General features: G+C 40.7%; 2 protein-coding genes across 3 annotated transcripts; one reads left to right on the forward strand and one right to left on the reverse strand.

The window, feature by feature from the left end:
* Positions 1-3,092: 3,092 nt before the first annotated feature.
* Positions 3,093-6,382, forward strand: LOC306700587 (zona pellucida-like domain-containing protein 1; the record flags this gene model as incomplete). Its single annotated transcript, XM_079165646.1, has 10 exons — positions 3,093-3,186; positions 3,432-3,658; positions 3,786-3,976; positions 4,531-4,603; positions 4,691-4,788; positions 4,921-5,004; positions 5,116-5,287; positions 5,755-5,857; positions 5,949-5,972; positions 6,084-6,382. The coding sequence occupies 10 exons, from the start codon at positions 3,093-3,095 to the stop codon at positions 6,239-6,241; spliced, it is 1,224 nt and encodes a 407-aa protein (XP_079021772.1). The 3' UTR covers positions 6,242-6,382.
* Positions 6,383-6,479: 97 nt separating this feature from the next.
* Positions 6,480-8,186, reverse strand: LOC306700588 (uncharacterized protein). 2 transcript variants are annotated; one of them, XM_079165648.1, is made up of 3 exons: positions 8,133-8,186; positions 7,949-8,042; positions 6,480-7,801 (listed from the first exon to the last, which is right to left on the reverse strand). In XM_079165648.1, the coding sequence occupies exons 1-3, from the start codon at positions 8,179-8,181 to the stop codon at positions 6,967-6,969; spliced, it is 978 nt and encodes a 325-aa protein (XP_079021774.1). In that variant the 5' UTR covers positions 8,182-8,186; the 3' UTR covers positions 6,480-6,966. The 2 variants fall into 2 exon arrangements, with proteins under 2 accessions (XP_079021774.1, XP_079021773.1); XM_079165647.1 differs by having other exon boundaries at positions 6,480-7,804.
* Between the last annotated feature and the right edge of the window lie 8,169 nt (positions 8,187-16,355).

Genomic DNA, 16,355 nt, shown 5'->3' on the forward strand with positions numbered 1-16,355 from the left:
ATCACGAGTCTATCAGACGCAGACAACAATGAGGCATTTGAGCTCTGTCAAATTCTGGCCAGCAGATGACACCAAACTACTGATGAAATGAGGCTGAGCAGCAACTCCCATTCGCTTTTGAAATGAATCTGTTACTGTCCAATGACACCAGTCGTGACAAGTGAAAAGTACATTTACTCAAGTTCTTTACTTTCGTACAATTTTGGGGTAATGGTATTGAATATCTTTGCTTCATGTTTCTTCTATAATATACATCTACTCCACAACATTTCATAGAGAAGTATTGTTCTTTTACTGCAATCCATTTATCTGACAGCTTTGGTTGCTGGTTACTTTTAAGATTTTAAATAAAAAACACAAATGTTAAGCCTTAAAAGTTTTAATTAGTGGTTCCCAATCTTTTTGTCTTGTGGCCTCTTGTTTCCAGTTGTTCCACAAAAAGATATTTCCCCTCCAAACTTCTCAGGTTGTTCTGAAAAAGTAAGATAAGAGAAAAGTCCAGAATATGATAATAATTCTGAGTAGCAGAAACTTTTGTTCTTCTTTCCTCTGCCATTAATAATCTCACGACCTCTCTGTTTGACCCTTTGGAGGGGCCTGACCCCTAGGATGAGAACCACTGGACTGAAATACCCAACTTTATATAAAGTATAGCTACAACAGATGTGAGGGTCCCGGGACACAGGATGTCGTATGTGAGCAGATTGTAAAGCCCTCTTAGGCAAATCTGTGATTTTGGGCTATAGTAAATTGAATTGAATTGAACAGCTAAAATGCTACATATGCATGCATGCATCAGTATTCAAACTATAATATTGGCATACTGTATCTACAAATATATTAGTTGCAATGGACATTGTCCTGCATTAGGAGTATAAGTTTTAATACATTTTGCCAATAATACTTATAATACTTTTACTATAAGATTGAAGCTATTTGAAGCTATTTTAAATGCAGGACTTTCACTTGTAGTGGATTATGTTTACAGTGCTGTGTTGGTACCATCTAAAGGCATTCACTGATTCATATTTCATAACAATGTACTCTTAGACAAAAACTCCTTTTCAACATTGGAGTGTTACAACTGTTTTTAAACACATTTGCTAAGTTGGTTGACATGCTACATTCACACCCTGAGGGTTCATTAGCTACTCTAATGACCGTCTTTAATGTACATGCCCACAGAGTACAGTACTATGTCCTCATAAACTTCCCAGTGTATCCTCTTTCTTCCACAGCTAAATCTGTGTCCTGCCCTGGGCCTTGTTTTCATTGTTTTCTAATGTGATTATATGTCAGTAACCATCATCGCTTTTTTTGTGAAAACCAGAAGATATGTTCACTAAGCCTGGTGTGTCTATCTATAGCCTCCCTACCAAAGATAATGGCCCATTTATGGTCAATTTCTATTTTTTTTTATTGTTGTTAAAAATAGCTTATCTGAAGTAGGAATATTTTCTCAGCACCTAATCCTGACAGCGAACAACCCAAATCCCTAAAATTGGAGATACATGGTTTTCATTGGGGACTGATGACAAGCAATATGCTATAAATGATGTGCTGTTAGCAGTCTACTTGATTATTTCATTTATGGGTTAGTTATGGTTTATGCAGACCAATCGACCTATGGACAGGTGAACATTATTTTCCAGACTTCTCCATCCAAACATTATCTCTGACCCTGCAGTCAGAGCGATTACAGGGGAAAGAAATGGAGAATGTGATGAGAGTTCAGAAGAATGGAAGAGAAGTTGTTTCAAAACAAGTGTCCGAGGAGGTAGATTCCTCTGACGCAGGCGAGGACTCAGAGATTGTAAAAGAGTGACACATCTATGGATAATGTAACGAACGTCTTCTCTCACCATGGGCACTTCAGCAAAAACACAGATGCTCCTGTTCCTTCTATTTCTGAGGAACAATGGGGCTTCTCAGTCGAGCAGCAGCAGTTGTCGCCTGAAGAGACTACCTGTAATGCAAGTCAATGGAGACAATAGAGGAGAGGTTTGACATGCAAGGGAAATTGTTAAAGGTTAATCCTGGTTGGCTGTGGACTTCATTGCTTGTGGCAAGCAGCATCACCTTTCAAGCATTCAAGGTGTTTCATTCTCAAGAAATGTAATCCTTTATTAGACAGTGAATCTCCACACAATGATTTAGGAAATATAACTTCTTTCTTTTGAGAGTCAAGAGTTGATATTTTTGGTTCTGAATAAGTAGATTTGTAAGTTATTTGTAATTCAGTACATTATCACAGTTATCAATTAAAGAAGATTTTGATACAGTATAATCAGAATTTATATAATCATTTTAAATGAATTTAATTCCATTAATTAAATTGCAAGCCGTTGGTCATTACTTTAGCAATACCATGCATGTAGAGTGCTGATCAAGGGAAGTGCCTGCATTTTCTTTTTCCTTAACACAATTTTAAACCTCAACACAACCAGCCAACAACTAACAATCATCTTCAATATTTATTTTTTGATGGAAAGAAACCTGATACAGTAGGTGTTGTTAACCCAAGGGATCTATGTCAAATAACACTGAGAGATTAACCTGCTGGGTTTAGATCTGACAGTGATCCCTGCAGGAGCTGCTGCCGCCCCAACGAGAAGTCACGGTAGAAACGTGGAGAAAGTATGTGTGTGTATGTGAAGGGAGCCATAATTAGTTGAAGGAAGGGCTTGAGAGTCACACCTCTATGGTTTTGAGGCTGTCCAATACTATAAAAGCCACACTGCACAACTTCTTCTTTGACAAGAGACACCAGGTACCAGCAAAGGTAAAACTGTCTCATGGGTCTATATCTAAAATTCATTGATTTTAACTACATCATTTTAGGATAAACATAAACAGTTTCCGCGAAGCGAAACATTTGCAACTTTTTGATACAAAAAATTATAGACGTAAAAAATGGTTCTTTCACCAATTTGTGCCTTTTTCTAAATAACACTTTTTTCCACATCTGCTCTGACTCAGTTGATATTGTTATTTCAGTGTCCTTTTGGTGTTTTTCATTATTGTTGATATTGTTTTTTATTCTTTGTATAATGACAGGATTTATCCATCGAACTGAGCCTCCTCCAGACAGCATGACTCTCTATCTTTGTCTCCCTCTGCTGGTTGTGCTCCTGCCGCCAGCTCTGTGTCTCTACAACTGCTCGTCTGAGTATGAAAGAACCCCAGGTAGGTTAAACTATTACCTTCACTGAGCCAGATGGTTTTGTTTTGTATTAGTATTCTGCAAATATCAGAGCAGACGGTGACTAATACTAATTGTGAAAATGACTTTTTCACAATGCTTTTTGTAATGGACTTTTTCCTCATCTCTGTCACTGCAGCAGTAAAAGAAAAAATATATAAACATGTTGATTGGTAAATAACTTCCAGTATCAAAACATTCACGGTTTCCCCTTTCCCTTCTTTCATAGACAATTCAGACTTGATAGTTGTCTGTGGCGCCAGGACGATCACCCTGGAGATCAACCTGTGCACGGCTCAGTGGGCAGGCTTCAACACCACAGACCTGGCTCTGAACGGGAAGCACAACGCTACGGAGTGCCACGGCTCTATCGACACCAGTGTGGACCCTCCAATCATCCGTTACCAGCTTCCTGTTAACCACAGTCAGGCTAACCCCTGCCGCCAGTCTCTGCAGGTCAGAAGGTGTCTCGTAGAGGATGTAGAATAATGTTGAATTAATGGACACATTGTGCCACTTCTTTTAGGGTTATATGGCAGTATAGAGGAAGGTCATGCAATGATTATTTTGTTGTGTTGTTCAGATTGTGGATGAGGTCCCGGACCCCAAAGGTCCATTCAGCAACTTCTTAAGTATCCAGTCAGTTATCATCACCGGGTTCATTGAAACACCCAAATCTGACCAGGGGTTGATCAGCTACTCCACTGACCTCTACTATCACTTCTCCTGCCGCTACCCGCTGGAGTACCTGATCAACAACACACAGATTACGGCGTGAGTAACTGCCCTTCCTTTAAAATGAGCCTACGTTGTGGAGAAGGGATATTTTTGATATACCCTATCAGAGGTTTTGGCAAGACTGCCACCTTGAAAATACACGTTAGAAATCACAAGTTAGATCTCACATCAACATTGCAACGGTGCCATTTGCTATATATGCTCAATACATGTTTTTTTGTCAGTCAGTAGCAATAACAGAACTATATGCTTATTCTGATTAACTGTAGAAACCATAAATAAACTAAAAATCTTAAATAAAATTAAAAATGTCTTGTTTTCTTTGGTGTTTTTGTCATATACATTCATATAATGATGATTGTTGGATAATATGTTTGCTGATGTCAAATTTCAAGTCTCTATTTGATGGTGTAACGAGACAATATGTTGTGTGCGTGCGTGTGTGTGTGTGTGTGTGTGTGTGCGTGCGTGCGTGCTTCATAACTAGCGTGCACTGGACCCATTGTGACTACCTTATGTCACTGCACCCTATTGCATTTTGTCTGATCAACACTTGAAATACAGTCATTTTCTTTTCCATGATTGTTTAGCTCCTCAGTTTCCGTGGCGACCAGCGATAATAATGGAACCTTCATTGATACTCTGAAGATGAGTGTTTTTAATGTAAGTTGGCATCCAGTTACCTTAGACATACTACACTATAGAGCTGTTTCTATTGACTTATTTTACTCTGATTTCTTATTTCTCCAGGACTCTGACTATGGCTACCCGTTAGTGGTGCCTCCTACAGGACTTGAGCTACGCAGCAGGATCTATGTGGAGGTCAAGGCTGTTAACCTCACAGGAAAGTAAGTAACTAGCAATTGGATGAGTGGAGGTTTATAGTGAATTTGCTTTCTCGGAAAACAAACATTGACATTAAAATGAGCACAGAGTTTTCTTGCAAACAGTAAATCATTGGCCCACTGTCCTCTTTTAAGTTTCCACGTACTGCTGGATCACTGCTATGGCACGCCCACTGCCTACAACATGTCGAACAGTGAGCAGCACAACTTCTTCACAGGGTATGGACGCACACTTCAATAGTATAGCTTCTTACACGGGGGGGGGGGGAAATAATAACTTCCACACATTTTAAAATATAAACTATTTCTAAATAATTCTGCTCTCTATAGCTGTTCAGTGGACCAAAGGACATCTGTGACAAGCAATGGACTTTCAACGGTTGCCGGGTTTAACTTCGAGGCCTTCCGCTTTGTTCTGCACCGCAACCAGGAAAAGTCCAGCATCTATTTGCACTGCATAATGAGACTTTGTGAGCCCAGCAAATGTCAAGACATCCTGTCTGTAAGTTGAGAAGTCAAGAATAAATCGGAGAAAGAAATTGCTAAAGCAGTTTTCAAAGGTATCCCATGCCAATATTTCTCTGGCAGAGATATGTATGATACATATATCACCGTATAACTTACCCATTTAAAAATATAGGAATAGAACATTTCTATCCACAGTGTTAAGCTGTCTGTTCAGTAAGTGACACTGAAATATTTAATAAATCTGATTAATTTAAAAAGTTGCTACTAAAAACATTACTAGAAATGTGTGGATATAAAGTATTTTTGAGGTATTTAATGGTCTTATTAGATAACTGACCCAGATAACTGAATCAGGGACATTGTGGTTCATGGTAGAGTTTTCTATTTTTATGATAAAATAAAATAAATCACTAGTTATTTCTTAACTCATAGAGAAGCCATAATGTTACATCATATAACATAGATCCAACTAAACCCAACTGAATGTGTGTTGTTTATCAGGCCTGTAACAAGAGAAGAAAACGATCTGTGAATGCTTTTGGAGGAGATAGCAGCAAGTCGGCCACTGTTTCAGTTGGACCTCTTTACACTGCTGCCGGAGAAGGTAAGACCCAGCAAAAACACTACTACAGTGAACCATGATAAAAAGTTTACCTTTCCTCTGACTCTCTTTTTGTTATCGTCCCCTTCTAAAGAGAGGCCATATGAATCAGCTTACAGTGAGTATATTTTGATCAAATGTATCATTCTAAATACATTTGAATATCTTAGAAGATCTTGAAAGACAACACAAAAAGCAATCTCAATTAATCTCCCCCTGCGTGCATCAGGTAATGACGTGGCATCAGAGGGGGAAGATGTGAATGTGACGGCCCTCGTCGTGGGGTTGGTGTTCGGCTCGGCTGCTGCTGCTATGCTGGTTCTGGGTGCCTGGTTCGCCCTGAAGAAGTTTTATTGGTCGGGAGGATTACCCCATGCCTTTAACTGACAGATCAATTGGCAAATGATCTTCGCCTGATACCGTATTGTAATTGTATGTTTATTGTGAGAACACAAAATCTGATAATGTTGGGATTTGTCAGTAATACTCAAATATTCTTGTCAGGTGACAATGAATATACACTCGTCTGTGTATACTTGCTGCGTCTGCATTTGTCAGTCGTTTATCGGATATAAAGGAACAGTCACACCTGAACTATGTCTAAAAAAGAAACATTAACTATGTCAGCATTTAAAGAACATTTTAATGTGGAATGTTATCATAGATTTGCTTTTATAATGGCTCGCAAGTATGCAAAGTCTTTTGGGTATCAGGTACAGAATCCCCTTACTTAAAACAGTTATTTACATATAAACACATATATATATTAGCACAATGCACATACTGCATAATCTGCAGTATATAAGTCAGATCTGTTCTGTACATATTCAAAATAAAGTTTGAAATCTGGTTGGCGCAGCACTCTGTGGTTGATATTACATGCACTGTAAACATATACTGACATTTACACTCTTATTCACATGCAGAATGAAAGAAATACAGTACATCTATCAAAAGCAAACACATAGTATTTACAGGCTACTTTCTTTGCTGGTACAATATCAAACAGCAGACCAAATGTATGGACGTGGATACATGTCAAATTATACACTTTAATGGGACCATAGAGCAGTTAATTGGTAGTTTTGTGCAAAAATGTACAATTGTCTCTGTCACTGCACTGAGTGCATAATGTCTTGGATCAGAGCAGAAAGTTTAACTGAGAAATCCTCCTGCAAGGAGGAAGAAGAAGCAGGAGACAGGCTTGAGGGTCCCTGGACCTCCAACTCCTCTGCGAGCCCCTGAAACAGCCTCTCCAGTCGGACCTGAAAAACTTGGCCCTGTAGGGCTGCATTTTGGCAGAACAGCTCCATACTGGCTGTGACTTCAGCCTTACCAGGCCGCACAGTTTCTAGCAGAGCAGCAAGCTCTGCTTTAAGATCCCCAATCCTCTTCTGTACCTCCATCCTCAGCGAACTCACTTCCTGTCCCAACCTGTAACTAATTTCCTGCCAGTGCTCTGACTTAGCTGCCTCTTGCTCACTAGCACTGATCTCTTTCAGATGTTCAATCACCCCGACGGATTTAGTATGGAAGTCGCTAATGAGGACGGCCACCTTGGAGCTGCTGTGCTCCAGTGTTTGGCTCATCCAGTGGAAGGCTTCCTGGTACAGAGCCGGATTGGCCTCTGCCTGGACCTCTGCTGTCTCCAGGCCCTGCAGATAGAGGCTCAGCTGGCCACACAAATCTTTGGTGTTGCTGCTGAGAGAGCTCTGGAGCTGCTGGGTGAGGGGAGCCAAACGCTCCCTCATGCTGGCCAGAGTGGAGCTGAGGTGGGCGGGAGATGGGGACAACCTCTCTTGTAGCTCGGCCAGTTCTTGGCGCAGACGGATACGCAGACGCTCTGACTCCATGTTGAGTTTGCGTTGCATCTCCTCTGCCACAGGGTTTTTGCTGTGATCCTCTGGGTCGTAAAGGTCACTGCTGTCAATGTTGGTCTTGTAGATTCTACTGAGCAAAGAGGCAGAAAAGTACTCTATTAGAACATGTTTTGATATTTGTTCTCTGTAGATAGTTCACGTTGACTTGAGTGTACGGATGCACATTTATTTCTGGTCTTTAACTAGTTTACGGTGCTTAGTTTAGTCAACTTACTCCACATCTTTTTGGGGTTCTGTCTTGTCATGAGCCTGGTTGGCCTTTGAATCATTCCAGGTTACCTCCCTGGTGTAACGGGGGAGTCGGTATGCTGCAGATAAAGAAAAAAACATACATGAAAAAAAAGATATACAAATGCAAAATAAAGGCTATTTGACAGTATTTGAGGAGCAGCGTATACCTGAAGTTGTCAAGAATGACAGGGCGAAGATCACAACTTTTAGATGCATTTTTAATTTTCTGTCTAGGGACAGAAGAAAAGACTTACATAAGTATTTAACATTAGAACAAACAAATGACTGAATACTAAACATTTTAGGATTAACACATTATCTTGAATTCCTTTGACATACATTCCCTTCTCTGTGTAAGAAAGAAGACAAGAAGAAGATCAATATGTGAAGAAGTGGCTAGCCATTACCTGAGGATCAGGGGTCTGTAGAGTGACTTGTCTTCTCATCCGACTTATAGGTGCTTGTTATCAGAGAGCCTGCCCAAACCCTGCCTGTGTCAACAGTCAACACGTGGAGGGTCACACTGATGACGGAACACATATACACACACAGAGCTACACACACACACACACACACACACACACACACACACACACACACACACACACACACACACACACACACACACACACAACAAACAGAATGAGGCGATGCCATAAACGTCCACTGTTAAACCTTCATAAAACTTATCAGCATTCTTGCAGCATTGATTTGAGGGAATTATGTCATGTCAATAAGGATGTGTCACTTTAAGATAGTGTGCCAAAGGGAGAAAGTACTATGAAGAGAAGCATGATAGAATAACAAGAAATACGCTGCCAAAAGATAAGAACACTGTAATAATAATGATATAGAAAGCAGTTGCGCACCCTTATTCCAAAGAAAAAGTAAAAATGAGGAAGAAGTGTATTAGAGCGACCAAAAAAGGTTCAACAAGTTCAAGTTTGTGTGTCCACGGCCAACAAGAAATGTGCCTGGATTCCAGGCTTATTACGTCAAAGACCCAATTTGCCAGGAACTAGAATTATATCAGTATTTACACTGGGGTCACTTGTTTGACCCACACTGCCTGATGTGGCTCTTTAAGCATTATGCAAGATTTGAAGTGGGTTTTTCTGTTTTTGTATGTTTTCAATTGTGTAAGAACTCATTGTATCCAATTCTCATGGAGCCTTGGTTACTAAGGCTTGTTCTGGATGCAATAAACAGTTTACAAATCAATGTTTGTGCCGCAAATCAGAGCGGAGCGGCTCGAAACAGCACAAGTAAACACTGCTGATTATGCAAAACATGTTTTTCTGTGTTCTTTTTTTTTTTTATCAGAAAAACAAGAAAGAAGTCATTTCACAAGACAACTTTAAGTGCATTATTGAGTTTTCATGCTCATATAGACTGTGACATTTCTACATTTTGCATGGAACGGCTTTACCAATGACATTCTGTCCATGATCTCATCAACTTGTAGAGTATTTGTGAGTGCGATGTGACATGGATGTGTAGGTGAAAGTTGAATCCTGTTCAGTTGGGTAAGTTATGAGATGTCACTGTGGGGTCATAGTCCATGGCTACCGTGATGAAAGATGTGGCTTATTCCACTTATCCAAAGTCCAACATTTATTTCAATACAATAACAGAGTGAGTAAGACGTTTTATTGTTGAACAGATAGCAACTGTAACATACTGTATGTGCCCACAGAAAGCCTTGATGTACACACACATGAATAAAGAATTTACGGTTGTAGAAACTATTACCATAACTCTCGATGTATTTAATGACTGCACAGCATAATACAGGGTTAGGTTCCCTGCTTGATTTGAATATGGAGCAAAGGGTAACAATCTCACCAAGGTTATTTCACAGGTATGCAGCGGCTTTCATGAAAAACGAAAAATGTTGTCAAATATGTATTTTTTTAACCAAATAAATGAACATGTTTGTAGCGTATGCGGGTCACTTACATAAATAAATGCCTACATTATGCATTGTGCACGTTATACTGCATATACACTATCAGCTCACAGATAAAACAGACTTTTATTGCTATAAATGACCTTGTGGGTCACACAGACCTTGACAGAAGTCTTATTATCAACACGTAAACACATGAAACAGATGAACAGTTATAATATTCATCATGTGAATAGAAGTTAAGTTGCAGCTGTCTTGCATAAAGTCAGGTACTATGTCAGAGCAGATATCTGAGCCTGATATGTGAATTTCAATGTGAATTCAGCAGCTGCTGTGATGCACATAGTGCTTAGAAGACACCTCTAAAGCAAAGCTATGTTGATGTATCTTGTAAGCCAAATCTTTAATCAGTTTCATGGTAGGATTGAGAACAACAAATGCAGTAATGTGACCCGGCAGCACCAGGCAGCTGTACTCTCTGTTTTCCCTGCTACTTTCCACGGTCACTGTCACCTTACCTCACAGGCCTCATAAATCATTCAGCAGGCCATTGAAAGTTATGCAGACTAACTAGCCCACTACTTACCTCGCAGCTCTGTCTACCAACAGACTGATCAGGTCAAGTGTGCAGGACGACAGCAGACAGGGGAGGCTTATTAAGGGAGTGAGGTTGCTACACCATCTTCATAACTACTTTATTGGCTATGACCGTAACAAGGCACGCAACCAAGCGAATTTTAACAGATCCTGGATAAAAGAATTTAAAATGTCTCCCTGAGTCTGGAAAAGAGCTGGGTTACTTGTGCACCAGCCCCTTACTTCAGCAGGTGGACATGTCAACCATGCTAAGGACATGCAGATGCAAGCGTTTCAGGTGCGTGTGGTGGCTGAATGCTGTGCTTCTCACTCTGGTCCATGGAAACAACTTGAGTCAACAGTTCCAGGAGAGGCCATCCTGCCAGCCAGGTAAGCTATCTTGACCTGGCTTTTTTCCTACATATGTTTAATCACTAATTTGAAAATGTTAACAAATAGTTTCACAAACCTCTTCCGTATACTTTCTCTAGATGGTTTTGGTGACAAGCGACAGACACAGAACACTTACTTTGCCTGTACTTTTTGTATTTGTATTGTGTACGTGTATATATATACATATGTATTTATTTCTGATAGGTTTCTACTGCCCTTTGGGGAACTTCATTCCAGTCCCTTGTCCCAGGGGAACCTATGGGCCAACTTCTGGTGCTATGTCCATTGACAGCTGTCTGAAGTGTCCTCCTCACCACTTCTGTCCTAGACCAGGCCTGTCTGCCTCCCTTCCCTGTGGCCCTGAGGCTCAGCAGCCTCTCTCCGGTCACAACACTTGCGTCTGTCTGGGAGAGGGACAGAGTTTCCAGGTGACAAAGGGTTTTCACATGATAGTACAGTAGGATCAACCCAGTCATTCCTTTTGTGTTCTCTAAAGTGTGTGTTATGTGACCATTTTAATATCAACACAAACAAAGTACACAAGTGGGTACTTTACCAGTCAACCACTTGTGCACTTGTCTTCTAATCTCCTCCTTTATTCTCTTGACTTTCTTTATGTTACTCTTGCATCCTAGGAAACAGTGTGCACACTCATGTGAGAGTAGTTTCCTCACTGAGAGGAAACTTTAGACTTTACAATCTGTTGCTTCAAGCTGAAAGAGCTCTGGATCAAATTCCTTCGCAGTAGGGTCTTGTTTCCTCGTCTGTTGCAGCTTGCACTGGTGATTAGCTGGTGATTAATAAGGAAAATTAGATTTATTTTCTCTGACTGATGCATGGTTGTTTGTGAGAACAAATGTGGAATGAATGAATGGTGGAAGGAAGGAAGGATGGGAGGGAGGAAGGAAGGAAAAACAGATGAGGAGATCAATTAAGGACAGAAGGAAAGAAAGAAGACAGATATGGTTTGATATGCTTTGTCAGTGACTGAATGAATGACCAGATCAGCAAATTAAGTAACAAACTGACCACACTGTGAACTGCATGCAGCATTATACAATACGATGTTTGAACTCTGCTGCCTTTTCTGCAGACCAGTGATGGACAGTGCCACTGCACCATCGGCTACCAACCTACCAACAAAAGACATGCGTGTGTACACAAACTCTACTATGTCTGCAGGGACGGAAGAACTCGTACACAGTATGGAGACTGTCTGGACAGATATCAGTGGTCACTTCACTGCAGGCAGCAGGTCAGACTTTGTGCAGTTGTATCACACACAGATGTAGACCTACACACTAAAGTAGAGCAAAGGTAATTGGCATGTCTTTCACAAAACAACAGGAAACTGATCATCTGATTGACTGATGCTTTAGGGTCTTGACTGTAGACTGTGATCTGTTTACAGAACACACTGAAAAAAAACGAACTCTACATTCATAGACAAGGCTATTGAGTACAACCTAGATGTCTTTGCCCTTTCCTCCATGAACCTGACAATGGTTTATCTAGTAGAGGCTTGTATTAGTCCCACTTAATATGTAACCATTAACTGCTTCCTGTGACTGTCAGTTAGCAAGGCCATGCAGTGTTTATTTTTTGTCACGGCCCTCCATAGCAGCATTTGGCACAAATGACCTTACACCTAGTTACACACTCAAACCGGGCATGAGTTGAGAATGTTGTCACTTTTTATATGATTTCTAAATAATAATAAAAACACTCAAAAAAGCTGGTGCAAGCAGAGAAAAGATAAGTAATATTTGCTTGTTTTCAAAAAGGATTATAGTTGACTAATAAAGCATTTAGTTGATTTTAGCTTTGCACTGGTTACTTTCTTGCAGGTGTGTCAATCTGCAGAGGATTACCGGGGTTATGATGGGGAGCTAGGTCTGTGTGTCTGCAGAGAGCCTCCTGGAAGAGCTGCGTGTGGAGGCCTTTGTAGGAGGAGGCCAGCTACTGAGCTGAAACTCAACTGCCAGCCCAATGGAGACATGGAGCTGGTGTGGAGCTATGAAAGTCAGGTTAGCAAAGGCAGTTTTAAATTTGTATAAACACACACAGCAACATATTAATGCACAAAAGAAAAAGAAATGGGTCAATTAAAAACCCACTGTATCCGAGAAGTGTTCTTTCTGCTTATGATATGCATACAGTATTGCCATTGAAAAAACAAAGAATAGTTAGAGCTACATTACCTGGCAATGTATACAAAACCTTCACACATTGTCGTCTTTATCGTAGGATAAGGAGTAGGAGAAGCATCTCTTTTGTTGCAGTGACCTATAAATGGTAAACAATGTGTGTGTGTGTGTGTGTGTCTGTGTGTGTGTGTGTATATGTGTGTAGGTGACAGGCGTCTCAGGCAGCGTGCTGGAGACGTTTTTGAACTCCCAGGGGACTCCTCTGTGTAACAGTCATCTCAACTCCTCACATGCTGTCTACATTATTCAGACAACAGGTAAAGACACACAAAGTGGCTTTCTGTGAATCTTCTGTCTCTCTATTTGTCTCACACATCTTAAACCGTATTGTCTGATTTGCAGAGGCAGGCTTCCTCGGCCTCCTCAGCGGCCTCCCAAAGGAGCTTCAGCAACTCTTTCCTGTCACCACACAGTGGGACACTCAGAGCTCAGCTGGTTTGTCAAAAGAAAACCTTTTTTTTTGGTTTTTCTTCATTAAAACAAATAATAAGGAATGATCCATGATGAGGGTCCTGTGCTGTCGTTTTTTTCAGGAAGAAATTCTGATGTTCTGTGGGAGGTCACCGAAGTTGAAAATATCAGTGGTGAAGAAATAGAAATGAATTCCAGCAGCAGGAAGAGAAACAAGAGTGATACCAAGGAAGAAGTGAAAGACACAAGTGTAACTGGAGTTCTGAACCCCACAACGTGTCTCCATTTGGGCGACGTTATTCTCTTCACTGTGGATACACGTCTCTTTCCTCAGTACGATCTGTAAGTTAAATGCTGGGAATACATTTTTTGCTGCATTTTTTTACTTACTTTACATTAATACTTCATGTCTTGCAGTGACAACTTATACAACACAAACAGCGATTTCGACTGGGGCGCATTCAGACAGCTAAAAGAAGAGCTGACTCTGTCATGGACTCCTCCCAGCTTCTTTGCGGTGGTCTTTCGCCAGCCTGGTGCATATGTTTTTACACTGAGCAGCAATCAGCACAAACACTTGGTAACTCAATTTGAAATAATATAACTGCTTTTCTGACTGCTTGCTTTGCTGATGCCTAACAACAACATTTTTTCTGTGAGAGATTGAGATGAAAGTGACAGGTGTGAATCAAGTCACTAATTTACCTATGACGTGCAAGGGCGTCCACATGCATTTGATGGTAGAAAACTTAAAACGAACCGAAGAGGAACCTGCAAATCAAACTATTGCTCTGCAGCACCACTAGTGTTCAAACATTTCACAAGACATCTTTAAGTTCGCACAGCTTGGTCAGTTCTTGTTCCTTAGACAGCAAGACATAAACAAAGATCTGCTCTCTTGCTTAAGTCCGTCCACTTATAGTCATAATAAACTATAAGTAATAAAAAGACAAACTCCTTGATTTAGGTCTAACTGAAGCAAATTCTTACATTAATGTGAGTTTACAACACCTGAATAGTGAAAAGAACGGTCAAATTTCCCCTCACTTTCTGCTCTCTAACTTTTCTTACTCAGTACGTGCGGGTGATGCCTGCAGGCGGCCAGTGTTATGAGCCCGGCCCCTTCTTCCCCACCATCCCTCGTCATGTGACCAGGGTGGGAATCAGCAGGAGACGCAACCTGTTACTGAGGCCAGATTGGCTGGTGACCGGAGGACTGCTATTTGGAGCTGTGGTCATACTCTGTCTATGTGTTACACTGCTGGTTAGTGAACATACACAAACACACACACTATCACACGTTCAAAGTATCACTTATTCACTTTCATTCATCCATCCCATATTTAGATCCTGTTCCGTGAATATGGATGGCCTGAGAAGCAGCCAATCAGAGCGTGGTATCGCTTGTTGCAGTTGGCCTACCACATGGACGACTACTCATCAAAAGGTTCAAGGGTGATCTCACTTAGGAAGATTCACCGAAACCATCAAGCTCGAATGACACAAGACTCCATTCAGCCAGGTACAATATTGTGGCTGTGACAACACACACTCACACACACACACACACACACACACACACACACACACACACACACACACACACACACCTACACACACACACACACACACACACACACACACACACGTATGACCTCTCAGCTCATTCATTTGAAAGCTTAAAGGCCAATATGTTACATAACTTACATTCAAACATGATCTGCAACACGTCAATGAATGCCCCTGCAGTGTGCACACATAACACACACACACACACACACACACACACACACACACATACACACATGTACACAAGAAGACTGACACAGTTGAAGACCCTTATGATTTCTTATGTAAAGCTGACAGTGACCCCTGGGCATTGCTCCCACCCAACCAGTTACTGTTGAAAAGGCTCTTGTCACAATCCTGATATCACGTGCAGTGAAATGACGACAGTCCAAATGTCACAGGACTTGGGAAATCCCCTCCAATTACTATTTTGTTACATTTTTATGCAATTGCTGCACGATAAAAGTATTTACCTTGCTACATAGAGTTATCATTTGACTGTTTTACTGTTCAATAGTGTCTTAAAAAGGCATAGGCCATTATTAAAACAAGAACATGTAGCATTTCCTCCCTTTATGCCAGTTCTTTATAAAATGAAAAAAAGGCCAAAAAAGGGCCTTCCAAAATGTCCTTGGGAGAAACAAGTGTCAGCTATTCGCTTGTTAAATGTGAAATGATTTATCAAAGCTTTTGATGTGCATACATAAAGAAAAGCGTGCACCAGAAACTAAACACTAGAGCAGATGTACCAAAACATGCAGGTACGTATGGGTGACGCGGTCTAAGTTCAATGACCTTCAACAGGCAGCACACTGTGCTCACTCTTAAAGGGTCACTTTAAAGGGATGTGTTTTTTATATTCTAATGATCTGTCCCTGTCGTGTTTCACTTTCTTTACAGTCTGTGCAGACACCTTGGAAGAGTTCTGGGATTATGAACACCAGGTGGATCTGGAGGCATTCAGCAGCAACACCTTCTACAGCCTCCTGATCAAACAGAGCCTGTCCGTCACCACACGACTGGGACAGCTCACCACTGAGGCCTGTAGCTCTTAGTTTAAATGCAAAAAAAAAAACATTCAGTATGTGAAAGGATTGACCCTCTTTTTCTCTGATTCATGTTATTCTTTTCTCTGAGCTGTCCTACCTTTCCTGGGACACCAGAAAGTATTCCTCTTTGGACTGTTTTACACATCAAATTATACATTAATATCCTATATTACAAATGGTTTAATGTATAGTTAATGCAGTAGGATGCCCCAGGCTGCAATGGATGTCTAAATAGATGGATAACATCTTACATCATTGAAATACACTTATTTGCTT

Source organism: Pholis gunnellus, assembly GCF_910591455.1.
Source record: "Pholis gunnellus genome assembly, chromosome: 9".
Classification (NCBI taxonomy): Eukaryota; Metazoa; Chordata; class Actinopteri; order Perciformes; family Pholidae; genus Pholis; species Pholis gunnellus.

Bases quoted from the DNA above. Each gene is read 5' to 3' on its own strand.
- LOC306700588 (XM_079165647.1), bottom strand. From the start codon at position 8,181: ATGCATCTAAAAGTTGTGATCTTCGCCCTGTCATTCTTGACAACTTCA. The intron at 8,043-8,132 runs GTATACGCTGCT...CTTTATCTGCAG, and splicing joins GTCATTCTTGACAACTTCAG to CATACCGACTCCCCCGTTAC. The intron at 7,805-7,948 runs GTAAGTTGACTA...CTCTTTGCTCAG, and splicing joins GAACCCCAAAAAGATGTGGA to TAGAATCTACAAGACCAACA.